The 15,359-nt window shown below is 39.8% G+C and overlaps 1 protein-coding gene across 1 annotated transcript; it reads left to right on the forward strand.

Annotated features, from left to right (window-relative positions):
• Positions 1 to 5,446: 5,446 nt before the first annotated feature.
• Positions 5,447 to 6,166, forward strand: LOC123764206 (mucin-13-like). The gene has a single exon (XM_045751742.1). It carries the CDS (start codon positions 5,447 to 5,449, stop codon positions 6,164 to 6,166), a length of 720 nt encoding a protein of 239 aa, XP_045607698.1.
• Positions 6,167 to 15,359: the final 9,193 nt, after the last annotated feature.

The raw sequence follows: 15,359 nt of genomic DNA on the forward strand, positions 1-15,359 counted from the left end.
AATTTTTATACCAAAAATCTGTAAATTACTGAAAGCGGCGGTGGGTCAAATTTTGCCCAAACCCCCCTGCAGTTTTCAAAACTTCCCGAACATTCTAAATTCGATACCTGAACCATATTTTGGACCCAAATTCTGGCTCTCTGCACCTACTCGCAGTTTGAAATTCCGACTTTTAATACCAAAAATCTGCCAATTACTGAGAACGGCAGTGGGTCACATTTTGCCCAAACCCCCCTACAGTTTTCAATATATCCCAAACATTCCAAATCCGATACCTGAGCCAAATTCTGGCTCTGTGCACGTATTAGCAGTTTGAAATTCCGACTTTTTATATCGAAAATATGCCAATTACTGCAAGCGGCAGTGGGTCACATTTTGCCCAAACCCCCCTGCAGTTTTCAAAACATCCCAAATTCGATACCTTAGCCATATTTTGGACCCAAATTCTGGCTCTCTGCACCTATTCTCAGTTTGAAATTCCGACTTTTTATACCAAAAATCTGCCAATTACTGAAAGCGGCGGTGGGTCACATTTTGCCCAAACCCCCCTGCAGTTTTCAAAATATCCCAAACATCCCAAATTCGATATCTTAGCCATATTTTGGACCTAAATTTTGGCTCTCTGCACCTATTCGCAGTTTGAAATTCCGACTTTTTATACCAAAAATCTGCCAATTACTGAAAGCGGCGGTGGGTCACATTTTGCCCAAACCCCCCTGCAGTTTTCAAAATATCCCAAACATCCCAAATTTGATACCTGAGCAATATTTTGGACCCAAAATCTGGCTCTCTGCACCTATTCGCAGTTTGAAATTCCGACTTTTTATACAAAAAATATGCCAATTACTGCAAGCGGCAGTGGGTCATATTTTGCCCCCCCCCCCCCCGCAGTTTTCAAAACATCTCAAACATCCCAAATTCGATACCTGAACCATATTTTGGACCCAAATTCTGGCTCTCTGCACCTATTCGTAGTTTGAAATTCCGACTTTTTATAACGAAAATATGCCAATTATTGAAAGCAGCGGCGGGTCAAATTTTGGCCAAAACCCTCCTGCAGCTTTCAAAACATCCCAAACATCCCAAATTCGATACCTGAGCCGTATTTTGGACCCAAATTCTGGCTCTCTGCAACTATTCGCAGTTTGAAATTCCGACTTTTTATAAAAAAATCTGCCAATTACTGAAAGCAGTGGTGGGTCAAATTTTGCCCAAACCCCCCTGCAGTTTTCAAAATATCCCAAACATTCCAAATTCGATACCCAATACCCAAGCCATATTTTGGACCCAAATTTTGGCTCTCTGCACCTATTTGCAGTTTGAAATTCCGAAATTTTATACCAAAAATATGCCAATTACTGAAAGCGGCGGTGGTTCATATTTTGTCCAAACCCCCCTGCAGTTTTCAAAACATCCCAAACATCCCAAATTCGATACTTGAGCCATATTTTGGACCCAAATTCTTGCTCTCTGCATCTATTCGCAGTTTGAAATTCCGAATTTTTATACCAAAATTCTGAAAATTATTGAAAGCGGTGGTGGGTCAAATTTTGCCCAAACCCCCCTGCAGTTTTCAAAATATCCCAAGCATCCCAAATTTGATTCCTGAACCATATTTTGGACCCAAAATCTGGCTCTTTGCACCTATTCGCAGTTTGAAATTCCGAGTTTTTATACCGAAAATATGCCAATTACTGAAAGCAGGGGTGGGTCACATTTTGCCCAAACCCCCCTGCAGTTTTCAAAACTTCACAAACATCCCAAATTCGATACCTGAACCTTATTTTGGACCCAAATTCTGGCTCTCTGCACCTATTCTCAGTTTGAAATTCCGACTTTTTATACCAAAAATCTGCCAATTACTGAAAGCGGCGGTGGGTCACATTTTGCCCAAACCCCCCTGCAGTTTTCAAAATATCCAAAACATCCCAAATTCGATATATGAGCCATATTTTGGACCCAAAATCTGGCTCTCTGCACCTATTCGCAGTTTGAAATTCCGACTTTTTATACCGAAAATATGCCAATTACTGAAAGCTGGGGTGGGTCACATTTTGCCTAAACCCCCCTGCAGTTTTCAAAACATCCCAAACATCCCAAATCTGATACCTGAGCCATATTTTGGACCCAAAATCTGGCTCTCTGCACCTATTCGCAGTTTGAAATTCCGACTTTTTATACAAAAACTCTGCCAATTACTGAAAGCTTCGGTGGGCCACATTTTGCAGAAACCCCCCTGCAGTTTTCAAAATATCTGAAATGTCGGAAATTTGACTCTTGAGCGTGATTTTTGAGCCAAATTCTGACTCTCTGCACCTATTTTCATTTTCAAATTTCGACTTTTTATACCGAAAATATGCCAATTACTGAAAACGTCGATGGGTTACATTTTGCCCAAACCCCCCTGCAGTTTTCAATATATCTGAAATGTCAGAAATTTGACTCCTGAGCGTGATTTTTAAGCCGAATTCTGACTCTCTGCATTTATTTTCATTTTCAAATTTCGACTTTTTATACCGAAAATATGCTAATTACCGAAAACGGCGATAAGTCATGTTTTTCCCAAACCCCCCTGCAGTTTTCAAAATATCTGAAATGTCGAAAATTTTACTCTTGAGCGTGATTTTTGAGCCGAATTCTGACTCTCTGCATTTATTTTCATTTTCAAATTTCGACTTTTTATACCGAAAATATGCCAATTACTGAAAACGGCGATGGGTCATATTTTGCCCAAACCCCCCTGCCGTTTTCAAAATATCTGAAATGTCGGAAACCTGACTCCTGAGCGTGATTTTTGAGCAGAATTCTGACTTTCTGCACCTATTTTCATTTTCAAATTACGACTTTTTATACCGAAAATATGCCAATTACAGAAAACGGCGATGGGTCATATTTTGCCCAAACCCCCCTGCCGTTTTCAAAATATCTGAAATGTCGGAAATTTGACTCCTGAGCGTGATTTATGAGCCGAATTCTGACTCTCTGCATCTATTTTCATTTTCAAATTACGACTTTTTATACCGAAAATATGCCAATTACTGAAAACGGCGATCGGTCATATTTTGCCCAAACCCCCCTGCAGTTTTCAAAACATTTGAAATGTCGGAAATTTGACTTCTGAGCGTGATTTTTGAGCCAAATTCTGACTCTCTGCACCTATTTTCATTTTCAAATTACGACTTTTTATACCAAAAATATGCTAATTACCGAAAACGGCGATGGGTCATTATTTGCCCAACCCCCCCCCCCCTGTAGTTTTCAAAATATCTGAAATGTCGGAAATTTGACTCCTGAGCGTAAGTTTTGTTTTAATAACATTATCTTGGTGGCGGATGTAGGTGCAGAATGCTCACTAGTGAGTCCCATTCCTCAGCGGCTTTTCTAATCATTGTAGTCGCGGTGGAATGTGCATCTAATGCAGCTGCTGTCGTTAGATTAATGTTGAGTTTGATGCGCAGGGCTTCAGTAGCTTCACATTGCAGTAAGTAGTGCAATAGTGGCGCCTCTGCTGCTGTTCCACAGATGTGACACTCTTTAACTATTGGGTTCATTACCTCCCAGCAGCACTTGTAACCAAGTCTGAGTCTGTGTATGGCTGCTGCAATGTCCCTGGATATCTTTTTGTCAGGCTTGAAAGAGTAGTATCCAGTGGTTTTTCGTACCATATCGCAGTGGATCTTCCTTCCGCTACTTTGGCTCTGTGGCGACTTTTGATAGTTGGGAGTATTTTCTTCTTGATTTGCTCCTTAATCTGTGAAAAACTTGGAGGTATTTGAAGCTGTATAACAGGTAGAGCAGTGGCAGTTTTTGATAGTGAGTCTGCCTTTTCATTATTATCTATGCCAATGTGACTTGGTATCCAATTTAGGGTGATTGACAGCCCTAGATTATGGGCTTCTTTTCCTATATGTTGGATTTCTGTGAGAAGTTGTATATTATCTTTGTGCTGACTGGATAACAATGCCTGGAGCGAAGATTTAGAGTCGGTATGAATGATGACATCATGTAAATTATTCTCAATTGTATAGCTTATTGCCTCCTTCAGGGCATATAATTCTGTTTGCAATGTTGAGCACCCACTATTCATGCTCCAGTAAGCTTCATGGTTGGTAGTGTAAACTGCTGCCCCAGCAGAACCTTTTTCTTGATCAACTGATCCGTCTGTGAAGATGTGAGTCGTTGTAGGTCTTGAGATGGTTTCCATTTATTATTCTATGACTGCTTTGAGCTTCTGTGAGTCACATGCTGATTTTTTAACTGGTAATCCTTCAATGATTATCTTTAGACTCGATTCTTCCCATGGAGGAGGCTGTCGAAAGTGTTGATATGGTCTATCTTCCCATTTGTTTTTAATGGTCCATTTCAAGTCCACTTTCTCTAGAATCTTGACCAGATTATCCGTCCATGCACTTGTTCTATATTGAAGATTTCTCTGAAGGTATCTATGTATGCTATCTTTGATTGACAGTCTGGCGGTGGTTCCAACAGGTTGTGCTGTTATGGTGATTATTTTTTACACACATCATTTCATGCTTATATTCGTTTTTGGGTAAGGTGATATGGCACAAATGTTTTTGGCTGAGGTGACAAAAGATAAAACACGAATCAATGGGTATATTGAATATTTTTCTTCTATTATGTCTACGCCATATATTTATCTTACACACGCACACACACAACCTCAGGAAGCAGCCCGTAGCAGCTGTCTAACTCCCAGGTACCTATTTACTGCAAGGTGAACAGGCTCATCAGGGGTGAACGAAACGCTGCCCATTTGTCTCCACCTCTGCCGGGGATCGAACCCGGGCCCTTAGAACTATGACCCCAGAGCGCAGCGGGTTGTAGTCCTGTCCTCAACCCCAACCCCATGTGGGGCTTGGGGGGTGAGGGGGTGGGGGTCTAGAGGCGCCCTTTTACCCTTTTATGTATCACTCGGGACCTATCACCGGGGGCGGCTCTCCCTAACCCCCTCCCCACACCACCTAAAACCAGCCAACCCCTCGCCTCAGCCCCCCACCCTCCAACAAGCATCACCAACATCACCATCATCACCAGTAGGAGCCACAGATCCCACCTGCCTCCTCCAGGGGGCATCACCAGCATCCCTCCCCCCCCCAACACTAACCCTCCCTGAGGTAAACAACTGCCGTTATGCACGCATCTTGCAAGAGAAGCAACACACACTCTCAGTAACCTCACAATCACCCTCACTGCTCACTCCCCTAGCGGCTCCACCACCACAATCACCCTCACTGCTCACTCCCCTTGCGGCTCCACCACGACAATCACCCTCACTGCTCACTCCCCTAGCGGCTCCACCACCACAATCACCCTCACTGCTCACTCCCCTAGCGGCTCCACCACCACAATCACCCTCACTGCTCACGCCCCTAGCGGCTCCACCACGACAATCACCCTCACTGCTCACGCCCCTAGCGGTTCCACCATGACAATCACCCTCACTGCTCACGCCACTAGCGGCTCCACCACGACAATCACCCTCACTGCTCACGCCCCTAGCGGCTCCACCACGACAATCACCCTCACTGCTCACGCCCCTAGCGGCTCCACCACGACAATCACCCTCACTGCTCACGCCCCTAGCGGCTCCACCACGACAATCACCCTCACTGCTCACGCCCCTAGCGGCTCCACCACGACAATCACCCTCACTGCTCACGCCCCTAGCGGCTCCACCACGACAATCACCCTCACTGCTCACGCCCCTAGCGGCTCCACCACCACAATCACCCTCACTGCTCACGCCCCTAGCGGCTCAGCCACCACAATCACCCTCACTGCTCACGCCCCTAGCGGCTCCACCACGACAATCACCCTCACTGCTCACGCCCCTAGCGGCTCAGCCACCACAATCACCCTCACTGCTCACGCCCCTAGCGGCTCCACCACGACAATCACCCTCACTGCTCACGCCCCTAGCGGCTCCACCACGACAATCACCCTCACTGCTCACGCCCCTAGCGGCTCCACCACCACAATCACCCTCACTGCTCACGCCCCTAGCGGCTCAGCCACCACAATCACCCTCACTGCTCACGCCCCTAGCGGCTCAGCCACCACAATCACCCTCACTGCTCACGCCCCTAGCGGCTCAGCCACCACAATCACCCCTCACCACAAGGAGTCTCATCTCTACAATATATAACAATCTGTCATCACTTAAAACAGACACTTCAGAGCAAATTCCTAAATAACAACATTTCAGATAACTCTATTAACTCTAAGTGCTTGTGATCGTTTTGCCATGTAGACTGTGGATACAGATGATACACTTTCAAATTTAGCCTAACCACTTGAAACGGACGGTACAGCGCCGGCCGCGCTTCTAGCAGGCCTGAGTTTAATCCCCGACCGTCTAAGAAATTGGGCACCATTCCTTCCCTCCTAAATCCTTGTCCAGGTATCCCTTCAAAGTGCCATATAGTCGTAATGAGTTACCACTTTCTCAGGGCAACTACTTTACCCCTTCGGGAAGGGCATAGTCTCACAAGTTGATCTCAGACCTTGTAACTCGTATCTGATTACTCAACTACTTCTCAGATCCTGAAACCAAATCACACTCCCTCGTGAAACCTTTCCAGCTCCCACAACTCATTCTGAGTCCCACAGCTCATTCCCAGCTCACTATAATTCTTTTCCATCCCCTGGGAAAGTAATTCCCATCAACCAGTCCTTACGATTCGGACGCTTTTGATCAGCAATTTGACCCAGCGTCTGTAACTTGTTTCAGGTCACTCACTGTACGTTGTCAACCACCCTCATGGCTTGTTTCCGTGATCTGTCTCGTTGATGATACACACGTACGTCAATTCCATCCAGCGTAACTACTCTACATCCTCGTAACTCGTTTTCTGTCACGTAACACAGGTCGGCAGCCTCAGTAACACGTGGCTAAACCAAACTACAGGATTATGAGTCCCGTAGTTTGGTTTAATTTCTCCCTATGTGTCTAATTCCCCTATTGTTAGGTTTCGATCCTATTATCGTAAAGTCGCAGTCAAAACACCGTATGTTAATTTCTGGAACAAAATCACATGTTTTAACCTACAAGAAAAAAACATTTGAAAATCACTTTCAGTAAATGTATGATGAAAATACTATAATAGTTTTCTCCACTAAATTCACGTGTAAAAATAAGAGCGCTCTATTTTAGGAGGCTCCTGCCAGGCCTCTTTAGACAGCACTCGGGATTCGTAGTCATGAGGTTCCGGGTTCGATCCCCGGTGGAGGCGGAGACAAATGGGCAGAGTTTCTTTCACTCTGATGCCCTTGTATATATATATATATATATATATATATATATACACACATATATATATATATATATATATATATATATATATATATATATATATATATATATATATATATATATATATATATATATATATATATATATATATATATATGAGTATCGCCTTGCTGTTAGGTGAACAGAGGCATATTAGGTGAAAGGATATGAGCCCAACCATTTCTGTCCCGCCCGGGATTCGAGCCTGGAATTCTCGATTGTGCGTCGAGAGCGAACCCGACTGTACTACCGGGACCCTAAAGTGCATTAAATTTGCATTGTTTACAGAACCCTGGTCTTTATTACCTGTGTCAATAGGACCACCTCTGTAGCCTCAACCTGTACTACCATCCCCACTACCACAGCAGCACCACCACCACACCACCCCCACCACCACACTACCCCCACCGACACACCATTACACCACCACACCACCACCACACTACCCCCACCGACACACCATTACACCACCACACCACCACACTACCACCACCACACCACCACACTACCACCACCACACCACCACCACACCACCACCTTCCTCCAGCTCCTCAGGCAGGCGGGTAATTGATATTGATGTTGGCGATGTGTCTCGAAGCTTTTTCAGCTCTCGTGTTTATCACTAATCATCCCAAGTGGTCCCGCACACACCTCACTTGGTGCTGCCACCCCCCTGCCACCCCCCCCCCTGCCTCCTCCTGCCACCCTCTGCCACCCCTGGCACTCCATGCCACCTCCTGCCTCCCCCTGCCACCTCACTGGCACCCCCTGCCACACCCTGCCACCCCTGCCACCCCCTGCCTTCCCCCTGCCACCCCCTGCCACTCCCCTTCCACCCCTACCTTTCCCCTTCCACGCCCTGCCACCACCACCACCACAGTAGCCCCCCCCTGCACACATACATCATATATGTATATTCATCTATGTATATACACCAAAATAATTCACAGTATACACAGGAGTATATTATTATTTCAAGACCTAGCGGGACTTCCAAACACAGAAGGTCGCGTTTTCGTTTTTATTATAGGTGACTCTCGACCTTCAACGATCAAGTCTCCCGAGGACTGCAACGCAGCTTCATGCAAGAGCAATGATTTAGAAGACGACGTCACCGACACTGAACAATTAACTATTTACCTGGACTCAAATTACAAAAATCTTAATTTAGAGATAATAGTGTATTTACCTACCAAAGCCTCAATGCAGCAATCCAAAACGATGAGAAATTACCGCCTTGCTAATCCTTCCAGTTCTGCTAATCCTGCTAATTTTGCTAATCTTCCTAAACCTGATGAAATACTAGATAATCCGGAGACCATCGTACCTGTTCACGAATGACAAACACACTACACATAACTCCCAGAACAAAACAAGAAAACCCGGTAATGGTACAAAACTCTCAAACAAAAACATAAACAAACAATACGGACAGCGTTCCCACAAGAAATATAGGAATCCGGATTCAAAGAACCCGTGATCATTTAACCGTACGAAAATGGCCATTAAGTCAAGAGAAAGACTAATGCTTCACACGACCGGACATTATGAGACCAGACTCGTGTTAGGGTAAAGCATTGTGAGGTAATGAAGTATCACCAGCATTGAAAAAAAGGAAGTAACAGATTGGGTTAAAAATAAAAATTCTACGTATAATGAGAATTGAAGAAACAAAAAGAGATGCAAGTATAGGAAGGAATGATTTTTTGTTTTGCATTTACTATGCTAAATTTAAATAATATATCTATTTAATAACACTATTACTATACAATTAACAAAATTGTATTCACGTTGTGGTCGTGTTGTGAACAGGTTAAAGGAAAATATGAGGAGAAAGCACTAATTTCACTGTCACTAATTACAGGTGAAAATACAACTATATAACACTTGGAGGGGATTTGAGGATAGGGAGCAGGGATAGTATGGAGGGAAAGTGCCCTAACCACTTGGAGCATCGGGGATCGAACGCCGACCTGAAAGAACCGAGGCCGTCGCTAAACCGACCATTATGTGCCAATATAAATAAATATAAATAATAAAGTTAAAAATAATATTACGAATTTCTTGACCGCGAACTTTTCAATAAATCCCCCTCGAGAGAGACCAACACTCCCGCAGGAGTGGAAAGCCTCAAATGTCTCACCAATAAATGAGAAATAATTATTTTCCTTGTAACTATCGACCAATCAGCTGGAAAAGCTGGAAAACTCACAGAAACCATTATTTGAGACCGCGCAGTATAACATTTAGTGAGTCAACCCCTCTAATTAAGGGTCGCAATATTGGCGTCCTGACGAGGTCGTCAGAGTGTGATCGGGTCGCCTGTAAAAACCCTGGTTGGGCTCCTGTTTGGGGGTTCCAGGACATCCTAGTGAATTCAGTAGAGTTCCAGGTTGGTTGACTTTTGTACCATCGTGGCCTAGTTGGTTAACGCCGGTGTCTGGGACCAGAACGCCGTTCTGGTGTCTCACCAGAACGCAGGTTCGAGTCACTCCATTGCCTCAAAACGATTTTCATTGATATATGATTAATAATGAATCATATTAATCCCGCTGAAAAGACACGAATATATTCAGAATTGAAAGTCTCATAGATAATCAACATACAAATCTGGACCCAGAAAAGAATACTTTAAAGTAGAATAATCAAATTCAGCACGTAAGAATAATTTAAAAATTAATAATTAACAAACGACTTCACTCCAAGGAAGCAAAATTATTTATTTTGACATGTAGTAAGCGTTTAGAACGTGATGTAAGGAGGCACCCCCCGTAGGCCTAATACTGACTTCTCCTACAGCCTACAACAAAGGCCTATAGTTCCCGGGGGAAACATTTAACTGCAAGGTGAATAGGTGAATCAGGTTAAATGAAACGTGCCTAATCATTTTTGCCCCTTCCGGGGATTGAACCCGGGATTTCCGATTGTGGACTGAGGACAGACCGAAACGAATACTTTTAAAAATAGATTAAACAAATATTTCTCTTCAAATCAGCGCCTTACATTGTTCCGAAATACTTTTTTTTTACATAAAACAGGAGCATAGTTTGGATCTAATAGTTTGTTGCTGTTTGGATTCCTTTGTAATTCCTTGTAATCATCACAATCCTGTTTCCCAATTGCATGGAGTGGGAAGGCATTGTAATGGTTTTAATTAGGATTATTTTAAAGGCACGGAGGGTAGAATTGAAACGGGGAATTCTATTTACAACTTAATTGAATCCATTATTAATTAACATACATCCCTTGAGTATTACCTCAGCCCAGGGGAACATCACGTTTTATATTTTATTCAGCCAAATATTAATTCAGAGATATTCCTTGGCTGTTACATATTTCGGCCCCTAGTAGTTCCTTGGGTCATTAAGGGGGGAATAAACAGCAATTAGCAGTTACAATTCCGTCTGGTTCACCTTCGGGTTAACTTTTACTTCTGAGGACCTGTCTCTCTCTCTCTCCTCACAAACACCCATTCTCCTCCAACACAATAGATCGGCTCGAAAGGCGGGGTCCAAGAGCTCGAATTTGCAGACACCAAATATTAAATACATTATTGAACGTCTCATTCACTCAATATTGTTTTACCTTGATAATATTCCATCTTTATCATGTCAGTATCTATCTTCATTATGTCACCATCTTCATCATGTCACCATCTTTATCATGTCACCGTCTTCATCATGTCACTATCTTTATCATGTCTCTATCTATCTTCATCATGTCACCATCTTCATCATGTCACCATCTTCATCATGTCACCATCTTTATCATGTCACCATCTTCATCATGTCACCATCTTCATTGGGACATGTCCGCATCCTCATCATTTTCCCATTTTCATCATGTTCCGTTAATGATGTGAGCATCTTGCTCATGTTACTATCACTGCCATTCTATCAAGCCGGTCTGTATAAGAACTGACTCAACGAGGCGTTACTTAACTCTCAGCCTCCTTCACGACCTCCTATTCCATCCTGGAACGCTGACTCATTAATTAATATCTTCTCTATGTCCTTCTTTCCTCTCGTCCTCTCTCTCTCTCTCTCTCCCATCTTTGTAGTTCTTGCCATTTTCGTATTCAACTTAATTTTCAGCGTTTTTCGTTTTCTTTATTCACGTATTTCTCATATTTCTGTGTATTTATGTCTTCTCTTTTGCACGTGAAAAATCTGTCCTCAGGGAGGAGGTACTCTGGAGGTAATCACTTCAAAGCAACTACGTAATTAGTGCTTTTATCTACTCTCTGTCCGTGGCTGGGTTAGGTTAAGGTTAGGTTTCGTTTCATTTGGTCACTTTAATACGACGTATTATTCAGTATCCCCTATAATTTATTTTACAGAAACCGAAATTCTTCAGACCGTTTCAAAGAAAAATTGTTTAAATTTTAGACCAACGATTTATGATTCAATAAAGTTATAACTTGAGAATATTCTTTGTATAGTACACAGCTTCACTTGCCAGTTTACAAGTAGACTATTATTGGAATCGTAATACGCTCTCAGACCATTTTATTTTTTTATAGAGTGGCAAACCAAGAGAATGGGCAACATGGAGGACTCTCGAGAATACAGTCGCTAGAAGGTATTTTCCAGGTGGTTCCATATCTGACACTCGATCACGAGGTGTACTATTTCCTTACACATAATGAATAATCACAGGAATTTTCCAGTCTCCATAAAGCTCAGTTTCAAAATAAAAAAAAATTCACTATTTAGATTATTCACTAATCTGATTTTGAACTAATCTAAGCAATCATTAATCTAAGCTTTCGTTAATCTTAACTTCCTGTAATCTAAGCTTTCGTTATTCTAAACTTTTCGGTAATCTAAGCTTTTGCTAATTCTAACAATCTTTAATCTAAGCTTTTGCTAATTTAAGCAATCGTTAATATAAGTTTTTAATCATCTAAGCAATCGTTAATCTAAGTTTTTAATCATCTAAGCAATCGTTAATCTAAGTTTTAATCAAACAAATATTTACTCATTTTGGCTTATATATATATATATATATATATATATATATATATATATATATATATATATATATATATATATATATATATATATATATATGTCGTACCTAGTAGCCAGAACGCACTTCTCAGCCTACTATGCAAGGCCCGATTTGCCTAATAAGCCAAGTTTTCATGAATTATTATATTTTCTCTAATTGTTTTCTTATGAAATGATAAAGCTACACTTTTCATTATGTATGAGGTCAATTTTTTTTTATTGGAGTTAAAATTAACGTAGATATATGACCGAACCTAACCAACCCTACCTAACCTAACCTAACCTATCTATATAGGCTAGGTTAGGTTAGGTAGCCGAAAAAGTTAGGTTATGTTAGGTTAGGTAGGTTAGGTAGTCAAAAATAAATTAATTCATGAAAACTTGGCTTATTAGGCAAATCGGGCCTTGTGTAGTAGGCCGAGAAGTGCGTTCTGGCTACTAGGTACGACATATATATATATATATATATATATATATATATATATATATATATATATATATTATATATATATATACATATATATATATATATATATATATATATATATATATATATATATATATATATATATATATATATATTATATATATATATACATATATATATATATATATATATATGTCGTACCTAGTAGCCAGAATGCACTTCTCAGCCTACTATGCAAGGCCCGATTTGCCTAATATGCCAAGTTTTCATGAATTAATTGTTTTTAGACTACCTAACCTACCTAACCTAACCTAACCTAGCTTTTTCGGCTACCTAACCTAACCTAACCCATAAAGATATGTTAGGTTAGGTTAGGTAGGGTTGGTTAGGTTCGGTCATATATCTACCTTAATTTTAACTCCAATAAAAAAAAATTGACCTCATACATAATGAAATGGGTAGGTTTATCATTTCATAAGAAAAAAATTTGAGAAAATATATTAATTCAGGAAAACTTGGCTTATTAGGCAAATCGGGCCCTGAATTGTAGGCTGAGAAGTGCGTTCTGGCTACTAGGTACGACATATATATATATATATATATATATATATATATATATATATATATATATATATATATATATATATATATATATATATATATATGTCACTAAATGACCAAATATAAACCACTAAATAAACGTACCAAATAAAAACAACAAATTAAATAATGAAATAAAACAAATAATACAAGAAATTAATAGAAACTCAGTTGATATACTTTCTCAATTAATAGAAACTCAGTTGATAATTAATGATAAACTCAGTTTTAATATAATGTATATATATTGTTTATTGATCAATCATTATATCTAATCAGTAAAAATATTGATAATCTGTAATTTATTAAATCAGTCGTGAGGGAGAGAATAATGAAAATGCGGTATTATTTAATACTGATTTGTTTTGCTTTGTTTGTATATCAAGACCCAGCTGTTTGATACTAAGGTCCCTGGACATTATACACCTGCCCTAAACTATATGAAAGGTTACACAGTGTGTATCAAGTATATCACCGTGTATGTCAACTGTGTATAGTATAAAAACCCATGTCGCAGAAGGGTCAATCCTAGTGACAGGCGTATGCGATTATCGCCCTAATTTCGCACACATATTTTTTTAACACCGGCGCGAAAAAGTCTACGGGAAGAGCCACCCACATTTAACTTACTTGACTTCATTGTATTTTGCCGTAATAGCTTAGTGCTTTCTCCTGATAATTACCTTAATTTACTTGGCTACCATTGGATTAATTAACAATGATAATTTTATTGTCATTGTTTTTGTATTTGTAACTGCGATTGTATTCCTATTTGCGATTGATTTTCTAATTATGTTTGCATTCGCATTTATTTTATTCGTAATTGTCATTGTAATCGCAATTGTGATTGTATTTGAAATTGATTATATTGGTAATTGTGGTCATATTCGTAATTGCGATTGTATTCATAATTGGGATTGTGTACCTAATTTTGATTGTATTCATAACTTATTAGAAACTATGACTGTAAATGTGTCATTGCATTTGTTATAAATACAATCGTAATTATTTTAGCTTAACTACGATTGTAACTGATTGTAACTGAAATTATGAAAGTTACTGTAATTGTTAGACTGTAGCTGTATTTGCTAGACTGTTACTGAATTTATTTTACTGTATCAGTATTTATTATACAGTAGCTGTATTTGCTGTAATGTGACTATATTTTTGGCACTGCAACTACCTTTGTTATACTGTAATTGTATTTTGTTACACTGTAAATGTATTTGTTATTCAGTATCTGCATTATTCTGTAACTGGATTTATTATACTGTAGCTTCGTTTTTTATGCTGTAACTGTTTTTATTATAATATAGGTGCTTTTGTTATTCTGTAATTGTATTTGTTATACTGTAACTGTATTTGTTATGCTCTAGATGCACTGGCTCTACTGTAACTGTATTTTAATTTCTGTAATTGTAAGCGAAATATGCGGCGGAATATATTATTAAATGTATTTATCTATATCAATATGTTATAAAATAAGCGTTTGCGAATTAGTATGATCAATGTGTAAACGTATTATTGAAGTATGTATACACGATATATATATATATATATATATATATATATATATATATATATATATATATATATATATATATATATATATATATATATATGCGAACAAGCTTGAATGGTCCCCAAGCATTTTATGCAACTGAAATACAGTAGCTGTATCTGTATGAGTTAACTAGGCTACGATCACTTCCATAGAATTAAATAAACAATTATATCACGTAAATTTTAAGCCATTTAAATTTCATTGCGGTCGAAAAACGATATAATATATTTTATTTTTACCTGGTTTCTGTAAGACATAATAATTTCCGCAAATTAAATATAAAATACAATCGTGTAGTTTTGTATTTCCAAAGACTGTATCATTGCATATTTGATAGTTTAAGTACCTGCAATAAACAATCAAACTGTCTTCATCCCCCACTACCGCAACACGAGCTCGGTATAATCCTGCGGGAGAAACAATCAAGATTAACGGCCCAATGGA

This window comes from Procambarus clarkii, chromosome 82 (genome assembly GCF_040958095.1).
Source record: "Procambarus clarkii isolate CNS0578487 chromosome 82, FALCON_Pclarkii_2.0, whole genome shotgun sequence".
Classification (NCBI taxonomy): Eukaryota; Metazoa; Arthropoda; class Malacostraca; order Decapoda; family Cambaridae; genus Procambarus; species Procambarus clarkii.

What these genes read in the sequence shown, in the direction of transcription:
- LOC123764206 (XM_045751742.1), top strand. Translation starts at nt 5,447, where the DNA reads ATGACAATCACCCTCACTGCTCACGCCACTAGCGGCTCCACCACGACA.